This window comes from Phragmites australis, chromosome 2 (genome assembly GCF_958298935.1).
Source record: "Phragmites australis chromosome 2, lpPhrAust1.1, whole genome shotgun sequence".
Lineage (NCBI taxonomy): Eukaryota > Viridiplantae > Streptophyta > Magnoliopsida > Poales > Poaceae > Phragmites > Phragmites australis.
The window spans coordinates 4338553-4364814 of NC_084922.1; the positions used below are offsets into that span (position 1 = coordinate 4338553).

General features: G+C 43.7%; 2 protein-coding genes across 2 annotated transcripts; both read left to right on the plus strand.

Moving 5' to 3' along the window:
* Positions 1-753: 753 nt before the first annotated feature.
* On the plus strand, positions 754-2116 carry LOC133909773 (protein WALLS ARE THIN 1-like). The gene is made up of 4 exons (XM_062352328.1): positions 754-1013; positions 1141-1279; positions 1414-1565; positions 1767-2116. The coding sequence occupies exons 1-4, from the start codon at positions 808-810 to the stop codon at positions 1939-1941; spliced, it is 672 nt and encodes a 223-aa protein (XP_062208312.1). The 5' UTR covers positions 754-807; the 3' UTR covers positions 1942-2116.
* Positions 2117-15631: 13515 nt separating this feature from the next.
* Positions 15632-19307, plus strand: LOC133895426 (fructose-bisphosphate aldolase 3, chloroplastic-like). The gene is made up of 6 exons (XM_062335735.1): positions 15632-15840; positions 17266-17535; positions 17691-17800; positions 17889-17979; positions 18513-18782; positions 18886-19307. The coding sequence occupies exons 1-6, from the start codon at positions 15697-15699 to the stop codon at positions 19162-19164; spliced, it is 1164 nt and encodes a 387-aa protein (XP_062191719.1). The 5' UTR covers positions 15632-15696; the 3' UTR covers positions 19165-19307.
* The last annotated feature ends 6955 nt before the right edge of the window (positions 19308-26262 follow it).

A 26262-nucleotide genomic window follows, 5' to 3' on the forward strand; every position in this document is an offset into this window, starting at 1 on the left:
TTATACAGTGAAAAAATTAATAAGGAAAAAATGGCATTATCGTTCAGTAGGAACTACAGTGATCGATCGATGTTCTCCTCTTGGCATTTTTAGATTGAACTTTTGATGTTTATTACTTCCTGTAGGGTACAGTTCAGTTCAAATTCTACTCTATATCATACATATGAATTCTGAATAGTTCCTGAAAAAACCAATAGAAGTTTTTTTTATAGTAAAACGAAGTCATTCCAGCCTCTGCATTGTTGATGCATACAGCCCTCGGTTTTTATTACATTATATCAGCACTTGGCTGAACATATGGAATAAAAAAACAACAAACACATGGAAAAATGTATTATCCAACACATAGCTTGTTACCAAAAGATCAATAGAAGTAAGGTGCATGAGTATATATCTCTGAAGAGTTAGGCTCCATGTGCGTTGCATGAATCAACTAAATGTAAACAGGTTTGTGTCAATGCTCACTGACAAGTGGGAAGCATAGATCTAAAATCATGTACTTCTACTGCTGCAAATGTGTCGTAAACATGACATAAAGCAACGTCATTATGCGCTACAATTAGGCGGCTGTCCTCAAACTACTATAGCAATGTTGCATTTATGCATTTGTCATGTCTCTTTAGGACCATTCCCTCTCATCCATGTGCCAGGCTAGAACAACCAAATATAGGGGAGATGCGGTGGCAACACCCTATATATATTTGTGCCTTGCAAGCATCTCAAACACAAGCAACATTACTAGCAGCACTGCATTTGTGAGTAACAACTGTAGTGATAGATAAACAGAGAAAAGGAGAGGAGAAAGAGATGGGGAGAGATCAGGCAGCTGCAGCGGTGATGCCTGAGAAGCTGAAACTGTTCATGGGAGTGTTGGCCCTGCAGTTCCTGCTTGCAGGGTTCCACATTGTCACCAGGGCTGCACTCAACATGGGCATCAGCAAGATTGTGTTCATCGTGTATAGGAACATCATCTCCCTCGCCTTGCTCACCCCGTTCGCCTACTTCCTTGAGAAGTGCGTAAACCGCCTTTTTTCGACATAAGAATCACTCGTTTTGCTTCAGATATTCAGGTTCTCAGATTACAACGGTTTCTGATATCTGTTTTATGCGTTTATTTTCGGTATGCTTAATTTGTTTCAGGAAAGACAGGCCACCACTCACCTTCTCTTTACTGGTGGAATTTTTCCTCCAGTTCCTGGCCATTGCAGCCTTCACCGAGGAAGACCTGAGCAGCTGGAAGGTGCGCTCCGGAGGGGAGCTGTTCACGATCCTATACGCAGTAAGCACCCACCAGCAACTTGATTTGAAAAGGAAAAAAAAAAGAACAAAAGCACATGTATCGTCTTGTTTGAGCTTGATCAGTGTGATGCATGGAAATGCAATTTATTCATTTCTTTCTCCTTTTGCTGGTAGGGCCTAGTGGCATCTGGCGTTGCCTTTGCTCTGCAGATATGGTGCATCGACAGGGGAGGTCCGCTGTTCACTGCCGTCTTCCAGCCGGTGCAGACCGTCGCCGTCGCCGTCATGGCTGCCATCATTCTGGGAGACCAGCTATACACAGGAGGGTAAGGGCACACATGCATACACAAAGACATACATGCACGCGTACATAAACAAATATGACAGGGATAACAGAATCACATGGATCAGAAGCCATGCAAAGAATTAAAAATGAGGCACAGATCTAATCCAAATAATCACATACTAGATCAGAGTAAGCCATGCATTTCTCTGACGTATCATTGGTACATGTATTACTTTGCCAGGATCATTGGAGCCGTGCTAATTGTCATCGGCCTGTACTTCGTGCTGTGGGGCAAAAGCGCGGAGAGGAAGGCCAGGAACCAAGACCTGCCACAGGGAGGAGGAGACGTAACGAGGCATCTGCTTGGGGGAGATGCGTCGGCAAAAGATGAAGAAGCACCCACAGACCTGGCCTGATTATCACTCGACGACGTGTACCGTAATCATGTTGGATTTGGAAATGTTTGAGTTGTGCTTTTAACTGTTCCAGTCAGGCAACCAAGAACAAGTGTGGGTTGCCGGTGTGGAACAGTAGTCATATGCTGCTGTTGGTCCGTGTTATTTCCTGTGCAAGTATAGGTCACGAGCTGTACATCTTCCTGAATTAAGTCGCTTCATGACTGAATCAATCTTTTAAGTTTGACCATCAAACTTTGCCCCCTCTCATTCGAGCAGGCCAGAGACCGAGTACAAACAGTAAAGATATGCTAACTGCACTACAAATAATACGTGAGCTTTTTTCCTGTCTTGAGAGTTGCCGATTTTTGGTGTTATAGAATAATTAGTGATACCCAGTGACGGAGCTTGATCAAAATTTCAAGGGGGGCAAAGAACTAAACAAATTCGAAAATTGTCCGGTGCCACCATTCAATGGAGACAACGCATTAGGGCACTAGGCACTTAGAGAATGGAGACCGAAATTGCTGCTGCCTGCTGCTGATCGAGCTCCTGAGCGTGGCGCACGGACAGGTTAACGGTTGCGCATCGGTGGTCTCTACCGGCCGTAGCAGACCCAACGACGCACCGGCCAAACTGCCGCCCGCCGCCGCCCCCCGCACCCGATATGAATTGATGCATGGCTGGTTCCTAACTACATCCTCCGTTCAAAAATATGAAGACGTATTTTTCATGAAAATATTAAACTTTATAAGTTTTGATCGATAATTAGTTAAATTATATATAGATTTAGTAAACAAAATTTATATCAATAGATTTGTATTTCAAAATATTTTTAATATGATGTTGATTTTATGCCCATTGATAACATATTATAAGATAAATTAATAGTTAAAAAATATATTGTTGATGATTTTTTAGAGTAAAATACATATTACATTCTTGAAGAACGGAGGGAGTAGCAGGTTTGGACAAATAACAGGTTTGGTCCCACACTTGGTAGATGATGGTATGTCTATTCTGCAATATACGGATAATACCATTATTTTCATGAACCATAATTTGAAACAAACAAAGAATATGAAACTTATACTTTCTGTGTTTGAGCAGCTCTCGGGGTTGAAAATAAACTTCCACAAAAATGAGTTGTTCTGCTATGCTGAGGCAAAGGAATACGAAGACCAATACACTCTTTTATTTGGGTGTAATACTACTACATACCCTTTTAGGTATCTTGGCATTTCAATGCATCACCGTAAATTAACAAATAAGGATTGGAAGGGAATTGAAAATAGATTCGAACGGAAATTGAGCAGTTGGAAATGGAAGATGACGTCAACAGGAGGACGATTAGTGCTTCTTAATTCGGTCCTGAGTAGTCTTCCAATTTTCATGATGTCTTTCTTTGAGATCCCATAGGGAATCCTTAAAAGACTGGATTATCTAAGATCTAGATTTTTCTGGTAAGGTAACAATCACAAGAAAAAAATATAGACTTGCATGCTGGGATATTCTTTGCCAACCCAAGGACCAAGGAGGGTTGGAAATTACCAACCTTTCGGTTAAGAATATATGTCTCCTAAGCAAATGGCTTTTCAGGCTGCTTATTGAGGATGAGGTTTGATAACAACTGCTCAGTAATAAGTATCTTGGCTCCAAAGCGCTCACACAGGTTCAAGGACAGACAGAAGATTCACATTTCTGGACTGATCTTATAAAAATAAAGAATGATTTTCTCAAATGATGGTATTTTCAAGTACAGAATGAGAAACAAATTCGCTTTTGGAATGATATTTGGCTGGGTAAATACCCACTAAGCCAGCATTATCCCTTGTTGCACCAGGTGGTGAGACATAAACAAGCTACAGTAGCGAAAGTAATGAGAAGCATACCTCTTAATTTATCCTTCTGTCAACCGATCTCTGGGAAAAGACTAATTGAATGGCAATAATTGACATTGCAACTTGTTCATATGCATCTTTCTGATGATAGAGACATTTATAAATGGGATCTGAATGGGAAAGGGAAATTTATTGTACAGTCGATGTACAAAACAATGCTAAACCAACTTATTAGCATCACAAACAAGTGGTTGTGTCAACTCAAGCTCACGTTAAAAATAAAGGTTTTCTTATGGTACATAGGACGTGGAGTGATTTTGATCAAAGATAATCTGAACAAAAGAAACTGAAAGGGCAACCTCAAGTGTCCTTTCTGTAATCATAATGAAACTATCCATCACCTTTTCTTTGAATGTTTTTTAGCTAAGATTATCTGGTATATAATCCGTATAGCCTTAGGGATTAAGAAACCGAGGAACATGTCATATTTGATTGGAACTTGGTTACGGGAGATAGGAGCTAAGGAAAAGAGAAGAATCTTAGTTGGGATACCGACAATGTTTTGGGCTATTTGGCTCTGTCGTGATGATATAGTGTTTCATAAAAAAACAAAAATATGTTTCATGCAGGCACTTTTCAGAGGCACCTACTGACTAAGATTCTGGAGGTTGCTATACATGGAGGATCAAAGGGAAGAGTTTCTTGCAGTTTATCATATGTTGGAGGTGGTGGCAATGGAACTCTTCACCAAGCATATGTGGTCATGAAGTTATAGATTGTAGGCTGCTTGACTCTAGATCTTTTTACATTGTTTTCTCTCCGTGTGATGTTGGTTATTTATATTGCGACTTTGTAATAATCAACTATTGGATGTATGCATCCCATGATGCAAAAGGTTGGATGCTTATCCATTATCTTAAAAAAAATCCCATTTCAGCCCTGATAGGAAGCTATTGGTCCCGTCTCTGAAACCTCTCGGAGAATAAGAAAGCATTACTCTCATAGATTAAATTGAACATTAGTTACATTGAAAATCAATTCCACATAAAAGCATCCAGTGAAGAAACTCTTCAATTTGATGATTTAGAGGCAAGAGAATTCAAGATTAATTTTGAATATAAATTTTATACTTCTAGCAACAAGAAGATTCACTTCAACATGGTAAAAAATTTTAGCTCTCAAACTAAAATGAAAATAGTAATGAAAACTGAAAACTTGCAACGAAACAAATGAGCCAATAAAGAGAAACTAGAAAGAGATGAACACAAGCATAAGAAACAATACGAACTTCATTCCTTGCAAAGAACAACCCTATTTTTAACAGATTACAAATTATTTTACATAAAAAAACTCTCATATAATATATAGCTAAACACTCCTCTCTCCTAAAACCCTACCATATAATTCTCAAATGGTTGGCTCAAAGGACTCAACCATCTCTCCCCTCTATTTATAGCCTAGATTTCTTGATCCTAAATTTCCTAGATTGTTCCTTAAATACATTTCTTTTTCAATATACTTCTACCTACCATAGGCGATATTTTGTCCATTTTTTCTCGTCCATCGGACTACCGTGATGTTTTTATGACTTAATTTCGTCTCGATGCAAGCTTCGCGATAATGTCACATGCACTTCACATTGTTCCATGGTTTTGAGACCAAACCGTGAAACCACCTTGCATGTTTCTCAAAGCGTGACTCACCGTCACTTACTTATACCTTAAGTAAGTGATACTATATCAACTCGTGTAATCCGTCTTGCGATCTTAACCGCCGGTAAGTCTCTCCCGCTCTCGATCCCCCGGTTCGCCTTGTCACTTGCACCGGCATCCCTTTCGCTTGACTTTGTCAACACGCCGTCTTCATCAGCCTTCTCACGTTTTGCTTGATCTCCACGTGTATAGAGAACCACTCTTGACTCTGTCCGGCCTTCTTGATCCTCAGGCATCAAGCACCTACCTTAGCCCCGTTCATCTCATCGTCGATCGTCAAGTTACATCCATTACCTATACATCATAAGACAAACAAACACATATCTCCAACTCCATTATAGATTAGTCGAAATCAAAATCCTTAGTCGAAAAGTTCATCTTAGAAAAATCATGAACGCCGAATGATCCGGTGTTGCAAATTCTTCGACACCAGACCATCCGGTGAATACAACCAACCAGACAAGCTATTTTGCAACTTCTCTAGAACAAATGATCCGGTGAATTCTCTGGCGTTCACAGATCCAATCGCCGGACCATCCGACGTGTCCATCCTCACTAGACACGCCATTTGCAACCTCTATGAAAAAAATAGTCCAGTGTGCACAGATCCACCGGACCATCCGGTGTACATTTTAAATCTTGCTTCTGCACTGAAATACTCCGACGTGAAACTTTCTGAGCATTGGACCATCCAACGAGTTCACTTTTCTGAACGCTAGATCCTCCGGTTATACAAAATTTTCTACACTCGGAGACAAAAAAAAATCAACTCTATTTTCTCAGCAACTTTGATTAATTATGGTCATAATTGTAATACATAAATATGCTTATGTAATCTCAAAATCATCAAACCAAATTATTAGCTTATCAATCACTCGTCACATGTAAATCAAAATATATTTTAACTTAGTTTTTTAGTAAATGAGAATATCAATGTGCAAACGTAAGTTAAGAATTTGCAAGAAACGCTACATGAGAACAGGAGTGACCTTTATGGGAAAAGGATAATCATGTTTGTTGGTGACCTCATGTAAATTTTATTCACGGGTAAAAAAAAAACCCAACATGAGAATAGGAGTGCATCCTGTTAGCTCTAAGTCTGCGAACTCTAATGGAGGAAGAATATCATTCTTTACTAGTCTCTCTATTCTCCCCCTCGAAATATGGCCTAAACGACAGTGCCATAATTTCGACGACACATCTTGAGTTCGCTTTCGTTTTCTGTTTACATCCGCAGACGAGGATACGTTTTCACTATCACATATAACATTTACTTCATCACGTAGTGATAACAAATATAACTCATTTTGTAAGATAGCAATCCCAACACATGCATTATTGAATGTTATCTTACATTTGCCATTTCCAAAATGGCAATCATATCCATCATTGTCCAAACATGAAACACTAATCAAATTCCTCTGTAAAGAGGGAACATAAAGCACATCTCTAAGAATTAATGTGAATCCATCAGCAAGCTCCAGAGGAAGGTCGCCAACGGCTTCAACATCTGCTTGGACTCCATTTGCGACTTTAACGTGTCTTTCGCTTCTTTGCGTAGTCCTCGTCGAACGGAATCCCTGTAATGAGTTTGCAACATGAACAGTTGCTCCTGAGTCAATCCACCATGTAGATTTCGAATAACTCACATACAGGATTTCATTTATGAACGTAATAATGTTCTCACCTTTCTTTGCCATTATCATTTTCAAGAATTCGGGACAGTCTTTCTTGTAATGCCCCGTTTTCTTGCAATGAAGACACTGATCTTTCTCCACTGTGAATTTCTTTTGTTGATGCTGCATGGGGCCTTTGCCCTTGCCCTTTGGAGAGTTGGCATCGAAATTCTTTTTCTTGTTATTCTCTTTCACATAGTTGATGGAACCACCATGTGAAGCTTTTATCCTTTCCTCTTCTTGCACACACATAGCAATGGGCTTCTCTAAATCCCACTTCTCGGGCTGTATGTTGTAGTTCACAACAAATGTATCAAACTCTTTTGGCAAAGAAGCAAAAATCAAATGGATAAGGAACTCATCCTTTAGAGCCAGATCCATTGGTTTGAGCTTGGATGCCAAGTTGCTCATCCTCAGTATGTGCTCTCTTATGCCACTGCCTCCACCTGAGTATCTTTCTGTTACCAGCTGCTTTATCAGCTGGGTAGCATAAGTCTTTGAAGAGCCAGTAAACTGACTCTTTATTCTGTTCAGGTACTCAGTGACAGTGTCACACTCTAGGATCGAACCCACAATAGCAGGCTCAATCGTGTTCTTTATCACTGCCAAACATTTCTTGTTGGCAGTGACCCACTTCCTATGCTCAAGGTCATAGGTCATCTTTTGGGATTGATAATCCCTATCTCTGGTTGCCCAAGCGGCATCAGCCTCGTTTGTCTCCCTCACCGGTGCCACAGGATCTGTAGGACACGGTGTGGTGACTACCCAATCAACCTCAGCCAAGATGAAGGCTAGGTCGATCTTCTTTTTCCATTCTGAATAGTTGTCACCTTTCAGAGTTGGAATCTCATTGATACAACCCATCAAGTTGTACCCTCCTGAAAATACAATTCAAATAATGTGAGAACATGAAATGACACCACAATTGCATGCCTTGATTGCAACGTTGGTTAAAATCAAAACATACAACTGTTCCCTGCACTAATTCTATATCACCGTTGGGCAGAAATAGAATTAATACATGAGATTATACATTAATATTATTATAATATTGCTATTAATCAACGTTGGTCAGAATAATAACAAAATTATAATAATAATCATCATTTTCATTTCCAGAATTAAATTCTCCCGTTGGTTTGAATTTAATAATGAAAATACGCAGCGGAAAACAATTTTAAATACTTTATACTATTTTTCCAGAATTATTTCTAGACTTTATAATTTTCTGGGCAAAATTATCGTTGGACAAATTTTTTTGCATAAAAATCACACCAATATTTCAATTTAAATACTTTCTGGAAAATGCTAAACAGTATAGATACTTTTATACTATTGAAAACGCCATTTCGGCCTTGACAGCCCATCCATTTCACTTTCGGCCCGGCCGGAGATTTGGCCCGCTAGCGGCCCGCGGCGGACGCCCCCGCGACGGCCGACGCGCGCCCAGGCCGCAACCTGGGCCTGGGTCGCCAATTCGGCCCGTCAGCGCGCCCCCGCGCCCGCCCGCGTCGATCTCAGCCATTCATTTGGATCGGACGGCGCAACGGCGATCTCGGCCGAACAAAACCCGACGTCGCCGCGCCCCTCGCCCTAACCCTAACCCATTCGATCTCCTCTCTCTCTCTCGCGAGACCGAGCGGTGACACGGTGGCGATCGAGGCGATCCGCGGCGACCGGCGCCGGAGAGGAGAGACGGTGCCGCCGCGAGGCTCCTCGCCGGCGTGCGCGCTCCCCTAGGGGTGAGCGCGCCGCCGTCGAGTGGCTTCACGGTGGTGCCTGACCCCTTGAGCCCGCGGAGGAGGCGCTCGGGGCTCGGCTCTGTGCCGCACGCCGTCGAGCGGCGGTGCGAGTACTCTGCCGCCCACGGCGGTGATCTACGGCCAAAAGAGGTGAGACATCCCCCCCCTTCTAGTCGAAGATGAACTGTTAGGGTTAGGGTTTGGTTGTGGGCTCTGATACCATTGTTAGCAATGTGATGTTCATCTTCAACAACCTGATGACCGCACTACCGAGAGTAGAAGGGAGAGAGGGGGGAGATGGATGGGTTCATACCTGAGACTCCAGTGGTTGGAGTAGGGTTGCTAGAACCCGCCATCTCTGCTTCGTCGGTGGAGCTCTGCGCTAGGGCAGCGACGGTCGGGGCAGAAGGGCTCGCCGGCGTCCGACGATGGTGACGTAGGCGCACGTAGTCCAGGGCGTGACGCAGAGGGCCAGGTGGAGCTTCCCGTCGGTACAGCGCCCTCTCCTCTAGATCGGTTAGGGTTTAAGTGTCGATGGGGTGACTAGCGACGCGGTGAACCTCGTGCCAAGCGCCCCGGCCCCCACCTCTTTTTATAGCGCTGGCGACGGGGGGCCACTAGCCAAAATGGGCTGGACACCCCCGATCAGGGCGCGGGTCAAGATTCTAATTAAGCCGTTGGACTTAATTAGTGAGAGATCAGTCTAACACATCCATCGCTTGTATACGCATCAATCTACATTAGTACCCTTAACAGCACTCTGCTCAGCTTTTAGAGGACAGGGTCGCTAATCCGTCTCGATCGATTAAGTAATGGCAGTGGCCATCATCAGCACCAAGAGATGGGCTGGGCAGATATTGCCATTGCAGGTCTACCGCTGTCTCCGGACCAACGAATAGTAGAATACTGCATCTACAGACCAACATGGCCAGTGGATATTACTACTGCTGTGTACTTGTCGCCTTGAGGGACTAACACATATGTTGATGACGAGGACATGACAGTTTACGGGCGCTGTTCCCAGCCCCACGGGATGCATCCGACAGGCTCCTACGACTTGTCATGTTCATAGCCTTCCTTTTTCCGAATAATATTACTAGTGTCAACGTCTGGTTTATTAACCGTGTTTCAGGGTTTAATCTCTTTTCGAAAGAAAACAATTATGATATTTTTGTAGGCACCTGCTAATTTCCAGGCTACCGACCCGGCGGGCGCCGCCACCCATCAGCACCACCAGCGGCCGGCGGCGTCCCGTCTCGCCGCCCCGCCCCACCGTCTGCCACAACCGCCGGTTCGGCCTGCTGTCCCAGACCTCTAAACATGCAGCGGGCCGTGAGATCCTTGTCGCCCTGCTCGCTGTTGGTGGATCGCGTGGACTGCATGGGCAGTACGAAACATGCAAGTGCACGCATGCACGTCAGAATTATTTTGCGCGTGTCCTGGCCGGCCGCCGCCTGCATCATTGCTCTGCATGCTGGAGCGAAGCGTGTGCGTGAGCTCAAATCGATGGAGAGCAAGCTAAGCTGGGGCCGTATAGCTCGTACCGGTACCTCTAGGTCTCCTGCCTTGTCTGTGCACACGCACTAACGGACACTCCAAGAACTGCATCGATCCTTGTCCTGCCGGCCAACAGATGGAGTGCTATAGACGTATGTCCTGTGTTTGGGTGGATCGATCCAGCATTACGGTATGTTCCAGCTGCTCAATGAGCTTGATGGATCTATGTATGCACATTCCTGGGGATAGAGAAGGGATGATGCATGGGTCGGTGGATGCATGAACAGTAACACTAGCTCGTCAGTTGCATGCTGGCATATCGATCGCCGATGGGATATGTGATCTATATACACGGCCGCCGGCCGGCCGGGCGGATCACACCGGCACAGCAGCTGGCTTTCTGCTGCGCTTCTTTCTTTGGTCGGACGCTCCGGGTTCAGCTCCGTGTCCTGTCCACATCAGTGTGTTAAGGATCGAGCTAGCTATTCACTTCGGCCACCTGCTCGATCTGCTAAATGATTTGCAGTACGTGGCCCATCACCCATACGATGTGCACTAACTAGCTGTGAGGATTGGGCCGGTTCAATCGTTCGTGCGTGCGTCCTGTGCATGTAGGCATGGCCGTATGTACCAGCCTCGTCCCCGGCCGGCAGATGAGCAGCGCTGAGCTCTCCGCGCGGCAGCACTGTCCGTTGGCTCAAGTCACCAGCAGCAGCATGCATCCATGGCCCAGCCACCGCCGGGCTGCTGTTGCATGGTAGCTCGATGGACGATGTCATATTGGATCTGTTTGCATTAGATAGAGCTTATATAAAACTATTTTTAAAAGCTCTAGTTGATTCAAACAATTCAGTTTTTTTTTCACATAATAATAATCTAATTATTTACCTTTTTATAATCTCTTAAGCTAGGGAGAGTCAGCTTATTTCAGCTAATGCATGTTAAAAAAATCCTTTTGTCCTTCACCCCTTTCATCTGTACGCGTGTAGCATCTAGGCCCCTAGGTAAGTGGTAAGTGTTTCGGTGATTAATGACAACCATATTACTGTGACTAACAATTTGTTTTGAAGGGAATCAAAAATTCAGTATACAATGACATTTGGTTAATCTTGGTCCCTAAAGTGCTTATATGGACAATCAAAGGACATATGCTTTAAGACTAAGGATCTTCTAGTTCTAAGTATCACAAAGGAGATGAAGGATACTTAGAGTAGTATAGGTCTCCTTTTTCTTTTTGTCTTTTGACCGTACTATAAAGGGGGGCTAAAAGTAGTAGCTTGACTTAGTGAGTCTAGACGTAGATGATGCACACTTGTTAAATTCTAGCACTAGGTAGAGCATACAAGTCCATGGTGAAGCTGTCAAGGAATTAGAGCTCAAAGAGAGTTGAATTGGACAAGTTCACAAAACATTTATTCACCGGATTATCCTCTGATGGATGTCTAATACTCACCGGATAAACACTAATTGAGGCATCCGAATTATATGAAAAATTTCAGAAGTGTTACACCGGAATATCCGGTGCTGAAAGTCCGGTGACCACCGGAGCTTTTCCAGCAGAGAAAATTTTCGGAGAAAAACAATTTTGTACCCACCGGATTATCCGGTGAATGCATAATATGAACACCGGACTATTTCTTGCAGAGAGCATTGCTTCGGGCCACAGTGGAAAATTACGTTCACAGGATTATCCGGTGACTTAGCTGGCAGACCACCGGAGAAATGTTGTGAAGAAACTCAGACAAATTGAACTCACCGGATTATCCGGTGGTAGCAAAAATATCACCGGAGTATTTCTTGCAGAAGGTTCGGAAATTCGAAGGGTCGGGTGAGTTGTACTCACCGGATTATCCGGTGTTGACTGTTGTTCACCGGAGTTTATCACCGGACAAATGTTGCCGTGCAACGGCTAGTGACAGCTGGCTCTGGGTTTGAACCCACCGGACTATCCGGTGATCTTAAGGATATAGCCAGCGGATTATCCGGTGATTACAGTAAAATGAGAGTGGTTAGCCAACGGCTAATTTTTGATCTCTAGGCTATAAATACCCACTCAGTTGGTTTCAACAGCGGCTCTTGCGACCCTGTAGCAGCTCATACACTTGGTGTGTCATTTAGAGGCAAGAGAGGGAGCACTTGTGTCCATTTTAAGTTCTTAGTTGAGGATTAAGGACTTCTTTGAGTGCTTGGAGAGTAACAAGTGTGCATCTAGCTGTTGTCTAGGCTTGGTCTTTGTCAAGTGAAGCTTGAGGCTTGTTACTCTTGGTGGTTGGCAACACCTAGACGGTCTTGGTGATCGGAGGATTTCTCAGTGAGCTCTTGGAGCAATTGTGGGAGCCCCGGAAAAAGAGGATGTACTTGGTTTGATACCCGCCAATCCGGAGATGGAGAAAGGGTAATCAAGAGGGAGCACTTGAGCCTTGGTGACTCAAGGGGGAGCGACATCCTTGGTGGATGCTCCAACGAGGACTAGGGGGAAGTGCCAACTTCTCGAAACCTCGGGAAAAAAAATCGGTGTTGTCTTCTCCAACTCTTTACTTTCTTGCATCTTATTTTGAGCTTTGTTACTATTGCAAGTTCTTCTTAGGAATTGTCTTTCTTAGTTAATTCTTGCGTGGTTAGCTATCTTGTGCTAGTTAAAATTCCTTACTTGCGTTTCTTATAAGTTTTATTTGGTCAAGCAGTAGTTAATTAAAAAAAACAAAATTAATATCCCAATTCACCCCCCCTCTTGGGCTATTCGATCCTTTCAACGCGTTTGCATATCAACAATTGTAGGACCGAACACGGTGACTAGAGGGAGGTGAATAGGCGTCTCACAGATTTTTTGCAAAATCGATGGTCTTCTCCAATTTGAATTACCTAACACACCTTAAAACTCAAACGGAAGCAATAATAAAAAGAAGCTTTAACGAGAGAAAATCGAGACTCCACGACTCTACAGATGGTATATGAACCATATGTTCTATTTAATATCAATTCATGTCTCTTAGCACTTAAAAGATCATAACTTGTAAGGAAACAAGAAAAGATGAACACCGAGCAACGAAATTCTCCAAGTTGATTGTCTAGAGGCAAGGAAATTTAAAACCCTATCATATAAGCTTGTATATACAAATTTTATGTCTCTAGCAACAAGAAGAATGACCTCACAAGGTGCTGAAATTTTAACCCAAAAACCAAAACTAAAATCACAAGCCAACAAACAAACTCGCAAAGAAACACAGAGCCAAAAGAGGGAAACTAGAAGGAGGTGACCATGAGCGAATGAAGAAACTTGCACTTCATTAATCTTAGAGGACAACCCTATTTTAGACGAATTACAAGAAATTTTTCATCTCCAAAAGCTCTAACCTATTACAAGGCTTAGCATATCCTCTTCTCTCCTCTAAAGCATATCTCTTGGATCTCAAATCGCTGGCTCAAGGGTTATCACCAGCAAACTCCTTCTATTTATAGATTTAGAGGGGTTACTTAACCCTTTAGCATCATTGTCCCCCAAATTACCCCTCGCTAACAATAGTCTCTCACCTATCATGAGGGTATTTTAGTCTGAATTTTGCTCCGTCCATCGAACGGCCGTGACACCTTCACGAATTTGCTTCGTCTTGACGTTAGCATCGCGATAATACCACGTGCACTCCATCCTTCTACGATTTTGGGACCAAACCGCGAAACCGCCTCACACACTTCTCAAAGCGTGACTTGTAGCTGCTTGACTTGATCTCAAGCCAGCATCCCGATGTCAACACGTATCATCCATCTTACGATATTGATTGTTGGCAAGTCTCTCTCACTCCCGATCCGTCGGGCCGTCTTGTCACTTGCACCGACATCTCCTTCGTTTGATTTTATCAATATGTCGTCTACATTCATCATCCATGTTTTGCTTGACCTCCACATGTTTAGCTAGTATCACCCTTGACTCTGTCCGATCTACTTGATCGTCCGGCACCAAGCGTCCGCTTGTCCCTGATCACCCGTCATCGACTGCCAAGTTACATCAATCACCTACATATTATAAGACAAACAAACATGTTTCTCCAACTCTAAACCTAGTTAGTTCAACACCAAAAGGCTCAAATCAATTCAGAGCACACCTTATAGAAAACGTGAAGGATTACAAGCTCCAATGGGCCTGCTACTGTACAAAGGCAACGCTTTTGTAACTTTTTTATTATTTTATTTTTAAAATTTTAAAATTGTCGTCGGTTGGAATGACAGTAGAAACATATTGTCTTTTTAACATACGGCATTTTTTTAAAAAAATAAAATACACCGCTCTGATGTTATTAAAATAGTTATGAAAAATTTTGAAAAAAAAAAGTTTGTGTATAGAGGTAGCCGTCGCTTTCCGAAGGCAACAGTATCGTATAATTGCAAAATTACAAAACGAATACATATATTTATATTTTTTTATTTTAAAAAATAAAAATAAAAAATGGCGCTTTTGTATCAGAGATCCGGAAAGGAAAAGAAACACAAACAAAATCGGAGTCACGGACTAGGGGTGTTTTTGTGATTCCCAATGTGCACATCTGGCCTCGGTGGATCCGCCGGCGGCGGAGAGAACCACGCTTGACGCTTCAAACTACGTCTTCTAGTTTAGTCCTCGCTCTACCCTGTATTTGTGGACAAGTGCAAACACCTACGCCCCAGGTTGGAATTCGAAAAAACTTTCCATTACCTCGATGCAGGTAGGTTGAAGAACAACTAACCGGTAATGCACGGGGTTAAAATTTAAAAGCCATCGGAAAATGGTATTTGTAGTTCAGACTTATCTGCAACATGTCAAGTAGTAATTCTTTTGCTGAATGAATGAACGACTGTTCTGCGATGCAAATGGTGGGTCAAGTGGGGTTTTCAGAAAAAAAAAGTTGAGCCAAGAACTGCAAAGGTGCATTCATAAAAGTGCATCATACTAGTTTCTCTCTTCTAGTGGAATTTTTATTTTCTAGCTTTTTCGAAAAAATATTTTATAAATAGATTTTTCAAGAAACTTTGTTTTAAAAAATAGATCTTTTACACGGCAACATAAACTTTAACGCTGTTTTATAAAATAGTATAAAACTGCGTCAAAAGTCATGACGCTGTGTAATGGACAAACAGCGCCGAAGTTTGTGGCGTCGTGTGACGGGCTATTTCTGCACAAAGTTTTCTAAAGGATTTATTTGTAAAATATATTTTTTGAAAGGGATAAAAAGTAAAAAATCCACTCGTCTGCTACCAACCCACTTCGTAGCCAATTTCTTATTCCTCGCCGTCGCGTCCTAAGCGATCGCGCGTACCTGGCCAACAAACCAAACCTATGGCGATGGCGACGGCGAAGCTGAGCTCCCCGGCCAACAGCTTGCTCGCTGGCGGCCGCACCCGCCGATCCGCGCCCGCCCGCCGCGCCACGGTGATCCGGGCCGCCGCCGGCTCCTACGCCGACGAGCTCGTATCCACCGCGGTGAGCGCGCCCACCAAACCCTAACCCCCCCCCCCCCCCCCCAGTCTTTACTAGGAGCGGATCACCTGAGGGAGGATCTAGCCTTTGGGATGTTGCATGTGTCGTATGTGGCGATCTGTGGTGTGATGGTTTGTTGGTGGTATCTGGCGATTTGTGATGGGGACTGTGGGGCTGGACCGGGGTGGGGAAAAATCCATATTTTTTGGGTTTACTTGATAGAAAGAAAATCTTGATTGAACAGACCTTTCTCTCGGTAGTTATTTGTTGCAATTCTCCTTTACAAGGTGGTATGGCTAGGTATACATGTCAGTATCTTGAGCGATGTATAATTCTGTCACAGAATATTTTACTTGAACGCAAGCTGCCTTGCTCATCTCAGTTTTTTTTCCATGCAATTGAAATTTGACTTGGAGGTGTTTAAGAATGTAGGTGTTAAATAGATGTTGTGTTGTTTAAGATGTCAAGCTGTGGTGTGAAAAATCTGGTGATAGGTAGCCCCAGTTTCTTTATTGCTGCATTTGTTGTATCTGCCGTAATATGCCGTGGAAAATATGCTGCGCTGAAATGGTCTGACAAGGTTTCCATCTAGTTTATGGATCCTGGTCTCTCTTAGACTCCGGGTCAGTAATCGTGTAAACGGTTTGCTGTATTCATGGTGTGTTATTTGATGAACTGAATCTTCAGCACTGCACCTATTGGTGGTTATTGCTAATTGTGTGATCCAGTTATGGGTTGACACGATTTAAAATTATCTTAGTTGTCTGCCTTTGCATGTCACTTAAGATAAATTACATTAGGCTTAGTTGCTCGAGTCTATTAACAATTGTCGTATTAGGATGGACTGAAGGAGATAATGTGACATTAATGTTTCTCTCCATTATTGAACTGTAAGGATCACCAAAATTTCCATTAAATCAAGGGCAGTATGACCTTTCGTTTTGTATATGCTAAGTAGTGGAATTGCTGATGTATGATTGCTGTGCAGCTGATTTTTGTCTCAGTGCAAGGATTGCCCAAGTGGAAAACTTGAAAGAAGTATTGGAATATGGTTTTTATCAGTTTTAATCTGATTGGTCAATTCAACTGAACAAATCTGTTTTCTCTCACTTGCTCTTTTGTGCTATGCATAAATTGGAGCTTGTATGGTTTCAACTGTAACTTTCCTATTTCTATTTCTGTCGGTATGTCAATTACTGCAAGCATGTCAACCATACTTCTAGACTTGAGCATGAGCTACTGAAACTAACACTCATGACTGTATGATTGGGTGGGGTTTGGACCGTTTGGTATTGTATCCTGGTCTCCTAAACTGTTTCCTATTTTCTCACCAGTGTTTTTTTCTTCTTTCCTGCGGTGCATTTTTTTTGCTTGGGTTTCATGAATGCTAATGTAAATATGTAATAGTTCTAACTTCTCTTCGTGCAGAAATCTGTTGCTTCCCCTGGGCGTGGTATCCTGGCAATTGATGAGTCGAATGCTACATGTGGAAAGAGATTATCGTCCATTGGTTTGGACAACACAGAAGCTAACCGTCAGGCTTACAGGCAGCTTTTATTGACAACTGCTGGTCTTGGCGAATATATTTCTGGTGCTATTCTTTTCGAGGAAACTCTTTACCAGTCAACTACAGATGGCAAGAAGTTTGTTGACTGTTTGAAGGATCAGAATATCATGCCTGGTATCAAGGTTGACAAGGTATGCATGTCATGATCTGATAGTCATCATGTTAGCTAACAAGATAATTATATTCACACTACTAATCAACATGATCTGATGATCATCGTACTAGTCAACATGATAGTATAGCGTTATGATTCTCACTACTTGATGGTTTTGATTGTGCCAAAAAGGGTTTGGTGCCCTTGCCTGGATCCAACAATGAATCATGGTGCCAAGGTCTTGATGGTTTGGCTTCAAGGTGTGCTGAATATTACAAGCAGGGAGCACGCTTTGCAAAGTGGTTAGTTAATACCCTCTTCATGCATGTGTTTACTAATTTTGTTGCTGTGGCCTTTCTAAACTTGCTACGGTATATTGATCTTCTACAGGAGAACTGTTGTTAGCATCCCATGTGGTCCGTCTGCATTAGCAGTCAAGGAAGCGGCATGGGGACTTGCTAGATATGCTGCTATTGCTCAGGTGACAATACACACTTAACAACTATTAAACATATTGGGATAACAAGTTGTCCTTTTTTCAGTTTGATGTTGTACTCATCAGTTTCTGTAGTTTTTTGAGCAAATTTATCTGTTTTTGTTCTTATTTTTATATTTGGAACCCTATATGATGGCATATACCTATCCTCATCTATGTTCATTGGGCACTTGTGCTGCTTTAAAACCATATATTTAAGTTATGCTGCAGTGATCATGCTTAGAAATAAATGATACTTGATTAGGATCAAGCTCAATTACATGCATGGGTGTAGGAAACAGCTTTTGCTTTTTTTTCCAAGATAGCATATTTCCAAATTCGAATAGAAGCTCTTATGTTTACGCTTTAGATCTGTTAGCATATAAGAATTATTGAATGAAGGCAAAAGTAAGTGACAGTGCATCTTACAATTGCAACAAATTTATACAACCCAAAATGGTATATGCTCTACTATTTCGCATCTGGCAAAAACATTTTGTCATCTTTGCTTAACATATTTCAACCTGAATAATCTTTAGGACAATGGTTTGGTGCCAATTGTGGAGCCAGAGATCCTTCTTGATGGAGACCATGGGATCGAGAGAACTCTTGAGGTGGCAGAGAAAGTTTGGTCTGAGGTATTCTTCTACCTGGCCCAAAACAACGTTCTGTTTGAGGGTATCCTGCTGAAGCCCAGCATGGTCACCCCTGGAGCTGAGCATAAGGAGAAGGCTTCTCCAGAAGCCATTGCGAAGTACACATTAACAATGCTTCGGAGGAGAGTGCCACCTGCAGTTCCTGGAATCATGGTACTGCTTGTCTTGTCTCTTGGAGTAAACCAGCTTCTTTCCAATCTCCACACAGACCAGATCAAGAAATGTCTTTTAACCTCACCGAGCTTTTTTTCTGCAGTTCCTTTCTGGTGGACAGTCCGAGGTGGAGGCAACTCTGAACCTGAACGCGATGAACCAGTCTACGAACCCATGGCATGTGTCATTCTCCTACGCCCGGGCTCTCCAGAACTCGGTGCTGAAGACATGGCAAGGGCGCCCCGAGAACGTAGAGGCAGCGCAGAAGGCCCTGCTGGTGCGTGCCAAGGCGAACTCGCTGGCGCAGCTTGGCCGCTACACCGGCGAGGGAGAGAGTGCTGAGGCCAAGAAAGGCATGTTTCAGAAAGGCTACACCTACTAATGCATCAGAGAGATTTCCATGACTTACACATGTATCGTTTTGAGCTTCTAGAGTACTATTATCCTGATTACATTCTTCTACTGTATGCATACTCTGACAACGTTGATGTCTTGCAATCTGGTAAAATTCATTCCTATTTGCGAGATGATGGATGCCAACTGTCAAGTACCCCCCTTGGCATATGCCAACTGTCAAGTACCCCCCTTGGCATATCAAAGATGGTCGCATCATGTTTTTTGTTTACGGATTTGCTAGATCTCAGGCTCAATCACCTAAATTTGAACTAGATTAGGGGTTAGGGTTAGGGATTTGGCTTGGGGTGGGGATTATGTTGCTCCAGCGGGTTTAGAGGGATGGCCGTGGGAGGTTGGTTGGATTGTTGGTGGTGGGCGGTATGGTGAGGCGGTGGGGCCATTGTTGCCGCGGTGGGGTGGTAAAGGTTGGTGGGGCGTATGTGTTGCAGCGGTTAGCGATGGAGGCGGTCGAGGGTGGTGGGGGAGGCGGTGGAGGCAAGGGCGAACATCATCGGAGTTGAAGAACGTGGCGCACTCGCAAACAGAGAGGAGGCGTGCCGGGGAAGGAGGAGGAGCATCGATGGGCCTCCTCTCACCGGCGGTGGTGCCAACGAGGTGTTGGGAGGCACTCATCGGAGGGGTCGTGAGGCGATGGCGGATGGATGTCGAGTTCACCGATGATAATGAAGATAGAGAGAGAGGGGATAAGGTAAAAGGAGGGGTTAGATGTGGAGTATTAGATCTAGATCCAACAGCTACAAAAATTGATTGAGGGGTGTACAAATTTTTTTTTTTTGAAAGGAATCGTGAAATTCCATTAAACCGAAGACACAACAAGATTGCTAGTCATCAAGTCCCAAATACAAACCGATGCAGTATATAACTGCAATTCAACACCTAAAGGACACATATGTTCATGCACTGTCATAGCATGAGCTACCTTATTATAATTTTTAGGCACATAATTAAAAGAAAAACTAATGAAATCTAACTCCAACATATTCTTGAGCTCCCAAATTAAACCACCCACCAGTGAAAGATTATATACCGTAGATTCCAACGCCCGTTTGACCAACAAAGCATCACACTTCAAAATTATATGTCACATCCCTCTTTCTGCAGCAGAATTTACTCCCTTCATACATGCAATTAGTTCAGCATGCATTGGATCGAGAACATGTTCTAAACTCTCAGTCCCTACATGTACACCCTCGCCCTCATGATCTGTAATCACGAATCCCTAAGTAGCGATGATGTTTCATGATCAAAAACATCATCAACATTAATCTTCAACCTATCATGCGCAGGTGGAGACCTCCTTTGTTTCGTCAAGCTGACAATCCGCCTTTCTTGCTCCATAGTCTTTGGCAAATTCCTTTGTTTGAAAACATATGATATAAACTAACTCGGTTGGTGACTTACCTCTTTCCCCTCTCTTCTTCTGTTTCATTCATTCCACCAATACCACAAGATTAGAATAACTTTTAACTGCATCTTATATGGTAACAGCAAAATTTCTTCAATCACCTCTCCAGCCAATTGTAGAGAAGACAATTTGTTTCGCGTATCTTCCATTGCTAATTTCCTCCATAAATGTTTTATAAATGTGCACTTGAAAAATAGATGCCCCCATCTTCACCCAATCTGTTACAAACAACACATTTGTGTCCAAATCCATACCCATACGAGCCAAATTCATCTGTAACGCCAAATTATTATGCTTCATATGCCATAAGAAATGCTTATATTTGTTGGACATTTGACATCCCACAATTTCTTCCATCTATCTCCAGTTTCCACAGTCTCAGCTACTCCCAATGATTCCCCATATCTACTTGTTCACTTCTCATGACCAACAAAACTTCATAGCAAAAAGATTTCTAACATCCTCTTCTAAAAGAATTGTTCCACCGGTACTCAATCCCATTTACGAGTTGGGATCGATCAGCTCATCAACCCTACTAACCAGATTTACACCTTGAGGAGTCCTCAGTTTTCATGTTAAGCCTTGAGGGATCCATGGTTCATTTCATATGTTAATGCTTTCACCATTGCCATATCTCCAAATGGCACCTTCCTTCAACAAATCAATTCTCTTAAGATACTCCTCCAAGTATACGACATACCACTACGTTGTCGAGCATTAAGCACATTACCATATGGGAAATATTTTGCAAATTCTAGCACATAAAGAATCCGGATAATGAATAAGTCGTCACCCTTGTTCAGATAACATAGGCATGTTAAATGCATGAATATCTCGGAAACCAAGACCACCTTGCTTTTTCGATAATTTCAACTTTTCCCGACTAATCCAATAAATTTTATGTTTCTTATCTTGCTGACTCCACCAATATTGGCATATTAGAGTACTTATTTAATCACAAATAGACTTCGTTAAATCAAAACAAGAGATAGAGAAGGTGGAAATAGCCTGAGCTACTTCCTTAATTAAGATGTCCTTCCCAAGCCTTGACAACAATTTCTCCTTTCATCTCTGTAATATATTCCAGACTCTATCATTTAAATACTCAAATGTCTTTGTCTTCGCTTTACCAACATATACAGGCAGACTAAGGCACTTCTCATCCATTGTTTCCCTAGTAATCTGTAGTACTTGTAACACTTCTCTTTTCTTCTGTGAAGCTGTATTTCTATTGAATAATATCGCTGATTTATCTTTATTAATCATTTGTCACGAACACAAACCATATAGATCAAGAATTCCTTGTGATTGCATAGCATCCTCCCCATTTGCATGAACCAGAATTAGAGAATCATCAGCAAATAGCAGGTGAGAAACACTAGGTGCACTCAGACAAATTTTGACACCTCCTATTCTTCTCTCTATCCTATCTTTATGGATTAGCGTTGAAAATCCTTCCGCACATAAAAAGAACAAATATGGCAACAATGGATCTACTTACCTCAATCCACGCTCTGCCACAAACTCCTTTGTTAGCACTCCATTAACTTTGACACTAAAAGACAATTTAAAAACACACTTCATAACAAAATCAATCCATTCTACGTGAAAACCCAATTTAAGCATCATATCCCACATAAAAGACCATTTCACTCTATCGTAAGCTTTACTCATATCCAATTTTATGACCGCATAACCAGAATTACCACTTCTTTTATTCCTAATACAATGAGTCATCTCGCATGCAATTAGAATATTATCAGAGATTAATCTACCAGAAACAAATGCACTTTGAGTTGGAGATACAATTTGTTGAGCAATCATCTTTAACCTATTTGTGAGGACCTTTGACACCAATTTGTACAGAACGTTGCATAAACTATTGGTCTCAGATATTTGACATATTCAGGATTTTGTACTTTTGGATCATTGCAATAGTAGTTTCAGTCCATCCATCTGCCATTTGACTACCATTCAACACCCCTAACACCTCAACAACCCAATTACCAATGATTCCCAGAAATTTTTGTAGAACACTGATGGCATACCATCTGGCCCCAGTGCTTTCAAATCACCAACAGCATCAAGAGCAACTTTTACTTCTTCTCCTATAAATTCCTTCAGCAAATTTTCATTCATTTGGGGGGGTGAAACACGCTGCTCAACAACATTAAGTAGATGAGATGTATCCTCAATAGTGTTAGACCTGAAAAGATCAACAAAATAATTAGTAATAAAAGCTTGCTTCTCCTCCTCCCTCTCCACCCAACCACCATCTTCTTTCTTTAGCCTTCCAATTCTATTGTCTCCTCTCCGAACAAGCCGCATGAAAAACAACATGCTCCTATCTCTCTTTGTTAGAGTATATGGTATAGGACACACAAGTATCTGTTTGTTATGGTAGGTTAGGACTAGATTCCATCCAATTTCTAGGGTTGCTTCATATCTAAACCATCTATACTCTATATATTCAGCCCTCGAAACTCAATGCAATATACACAACATTAACCAATTCTTTACTTTTTCATGATATCACGAGTTTAGGTTCTAATTCTTGGCCACAAACCTTAGCCGTCAGCAGCTTCCACACCACGCGCCCCTGGGGAGATCGATCTCCATGATCTCCACTGGGGGCAGTGCCGCCCGTATCTAGGGTTCACGTCGTCGATCGTGTTGATCGACCACCCTAGAGAGTCTTTTTTCGATCCGTTGATCGGGATTTTCTCTCGTCGGTCGTTGATCTGGATTTTCTCTCGCCGGTCGTTGATTGGAGTTTCTCTTTGATTTTTTCGATCCAAGATCGGTTTGCATCGCACACCAACCATCGATCTCGCGCGCCTCTACTCTGACCTCGGCATGACTCCACCAGCCAGCTCCTCCACCTGTGCAGCATGCCGGCTGCTCTTCGTCGACTCCGCGTGCATGTCACTGGATCGACTCCGATCTTGGCCATCCTCGGCTGCATTGGCTCCTCCACACATGTCGCTCACGTTGACTGCATCGGCCGCTTCCGTCTCCTGCACGTCTTCCACGTGTCTGGTTGTCATCACCTGTGCTCGCCTCGTCCACGTGCCACAGTCGTCATTGACCCGTCTACGACACAAGCGCACGGGACACGCTACCTGCCATCTTCGTCCGTCTCCACGTTTGTCCATCCACTTGCCACAGACGTCATCGCCACGCGTCGCTCGTCGTCGACCATCACCATGTCGCCATAAGCCTAGCGTCGTGTGTCCTCGCGCCTGTTTGCTCGGTGCACGCGTGCCCGGATTGATCACGCCCGTCAGCACACGTTGGCCAACCACGTTGGATCCACGCGCCCATCTCTGGTTCTGTGCGCCACGCATCGCCCGATGCTGTCACGTCTGGATCTACACCGCCCCACCACGTTGCCCGGCTGCTGCTCAACCACATCCACACGTCTTCGTATGTTGATGTGTCACCCACGACGACCACACGCCTGCATCGACTACGTCGACCACCCATCTGCGACCATGGGCTGGGTGTGCGACGCTCCAGGGGACGCCCTCACATGTCACTATCCCGCCACTTCGTCTGCATGGTGCTCCATGCTGGTTCATTGTCGCCACCATCACTCGGGATGCCTACGCCTCGACTGCCTCGCACACCCTTGGTCTGATCAGTCGATCGTGTGCGGTTCATCCTGGCCGATTGGCAACAGCTCCCGTCTTCCTCGATTACGCGCACACCCTCTTCCCGAGCATAGGGGTTGCCGCTGTGTTGCCTTCAGGCCGCAGTGCTACCGCCTGTGGCCATGCCTCCGCAGCGCCGCCATGCCCTCCTGGGTGCGGTTCGGCTGAACGGAGGATCTCGTCATCTCCCTACATCACCATCCCCGCGCGCCATGATGCTTCGGTCGACCGATGTCGCCTGTCTCGGCGCATCATTGCCTCAGTCGTCGGTGCCCTTGGTCTTCATCACACTGTTCGGGTGTTCTTCGCCCATGCTCTTAGACACCGACGTCGCTGCTCCAGGCCGCTGGTTCTGCCTCTACCGTGTTCGTCCAGCACAACCTCGTCACCAACGTCGCAGTCTCCTCCTCGACCTCTTCGTCTACTCCGGGAACTACGAGCTGCATCGACACCTTCTTGTCCTTGCCGCTCTGTGCACCGTGACCATTGAGACCTTCTCTGCTAGTCCCTCAGACACTGGTGTATGGTTGGTCTCCCTACCTTCACGCGCCCGGTACTGGCAACACCGGTGCATGCTTATGTCTTCGACGCGTTCCTAGGCTTGGCAAACCCAGTGCTTGCCTCGTCCTCGACGGCCTCAATTGCGTCGACTTCGGCATCGACTATGGCTACGTCGACCACGGCTATCTCGTGCACGGCATCCTCGACCATGCCTACTCTCCTCGTTCTCAGCTGCCTCGACATCAGGCACAAATGACCTACCATCTGCATGAGCAACTCGTCGGTTTCTTCAGTCACATCATCTGCATCGCGCTGTTTTGACTGCGGGAGTGTTATTTGTCTTCTTCTCTAGTCTCATCGTCTGCGATGCTCCTGCTCCGACTGTGAAGGATGTTAGAGTATATGGTATAGGATACACAAATATCCATTTGTTATAATAGGTTAGGATTAGATTCCATCATATCTCTAGGGTTACTTGATATCTAAACCATCTGTACTCTATATATTCAACCCTCAAAACTCAATATAATACACATGCAACATTAACCAATCCTTGTACTCTCCCACCCTTCTCCAGCCACTTCGAATGAGCACGTTGTATCCAATAAATATCTACTCGCTCCTCTAATTTTTGTAACATATACCGCAACACTTCCTCTAATAACTTGATCCCTACCAATAGAACTCCGTCTACAAGCCTCCATCTCCTTCTTTAAAGCCGTAATCCTCTTTTGCGCTCCAACTCTTCAAGCCAACCGCCACCACCTTCAAAGCATCATACAACAGAGCCTCACTGATATCTCCATAGCTTCCTTCCACGCTTCATCAATCACTTGCGCACATTTTTCCTCTTCTAACCAGCTGGCTTCAAATTTGAAAGAACCATCGCATCCATATCCCTTCCTTCTCCTTAGACGATCATTCATAATCACCACTGGTCTATGATCTGAATGCCTCGGATCTGCATTAAAAATTTGACTGCCGTGAACCACCGCCTCCATGCATCATTAGCCACTGCCCTATCAAGGCGCTCCTTAATATAATCCTCACACCTATCCCAGAGAAACCTAAGTCCCTGAGTTCACAGATCTCCAAAGAAAGCTTCTTCAAACCTGTCCATACACACCTGAGCATGTGTCCGTCCACCCTCCTTTTCATGAGCAGAGGACAAGCTGCTTTGGTTATGTGCACTCTTCGTGATCTTCCATAGTGCCCAGACTAGCCACGTCAAACCGGCTTGCCAAAAAATTGGCGGAGCATTTGGCCGTCGTTTCTTCCGCGCGTGAAAATAAATTAACGCGGGCGCGGGAGCATGGGCGACGCGCGGGGATGCTGAACCAAACGAGCCCTTCATGTGCAGGACACGCTGCCTTGGTTATGTGCGGGAGATTTTAATTGGTATACAAAATCTCAGGTGATGGATGAGGAGACAAATCTTTTTTTTTTTAAGAGTTGCATCCCGAGTTTTTCATGCCCAAGTGGGCTACGGTTTTGGGCCTTCAGC

What these genes read in the sequence shown, in the direction of transcription:
- LOC133895426 (XM_062335735.1), top strand. Translation starts at nt 15,697, where the DNA reads ATGGCGATGGCGACGGCGAAGCTGAGCTCCCCGGCCAACAGCTTGCTC. An exon ending in CTGGTATCAAGGTTGACAAG is followed by an intron (nt 17,536 to 17,690) that starts GTATGCATGTCA and finishes TGTGCCAAAAAG; the next exon opens with GGTTTGGTGCCCTTGCCTGG. An exon ending in GATATGCTGCTATTGCTCAG is followed by an intron (nt 17,980 to 18,512) that starts GTGACAATACAC and finishes AATAATCTTTAG; the next exon opens with GACAATGGTTTGGTGCCAAT.
- LOC133909773 (XM_062352328.1), top strand. Translation starts at nt 808, where the DNA reads ATGGGGAGAGATCAGGCAGCTGCAGCGGTGATGCCTGAGAAGCTGAAA. An exon ending in TGTTCACGATCCTATACGCA is followed by an intron (nt 1,280 to 1,413) that starts GTAAGCACCCAC and finishes TTTTGCTGGTAG; the next exon opens with GGCCTAGTGGCATCTGGCGT. An exon ending in GACCAGCTATACACAGGAGG is followed by an intron (nt 1,566 to 1,766) that starts GTAAGGGCACAC and finishes TTACTTTGCCAG; the next exon opens with GATCATTGGAGCCGTGCTAA.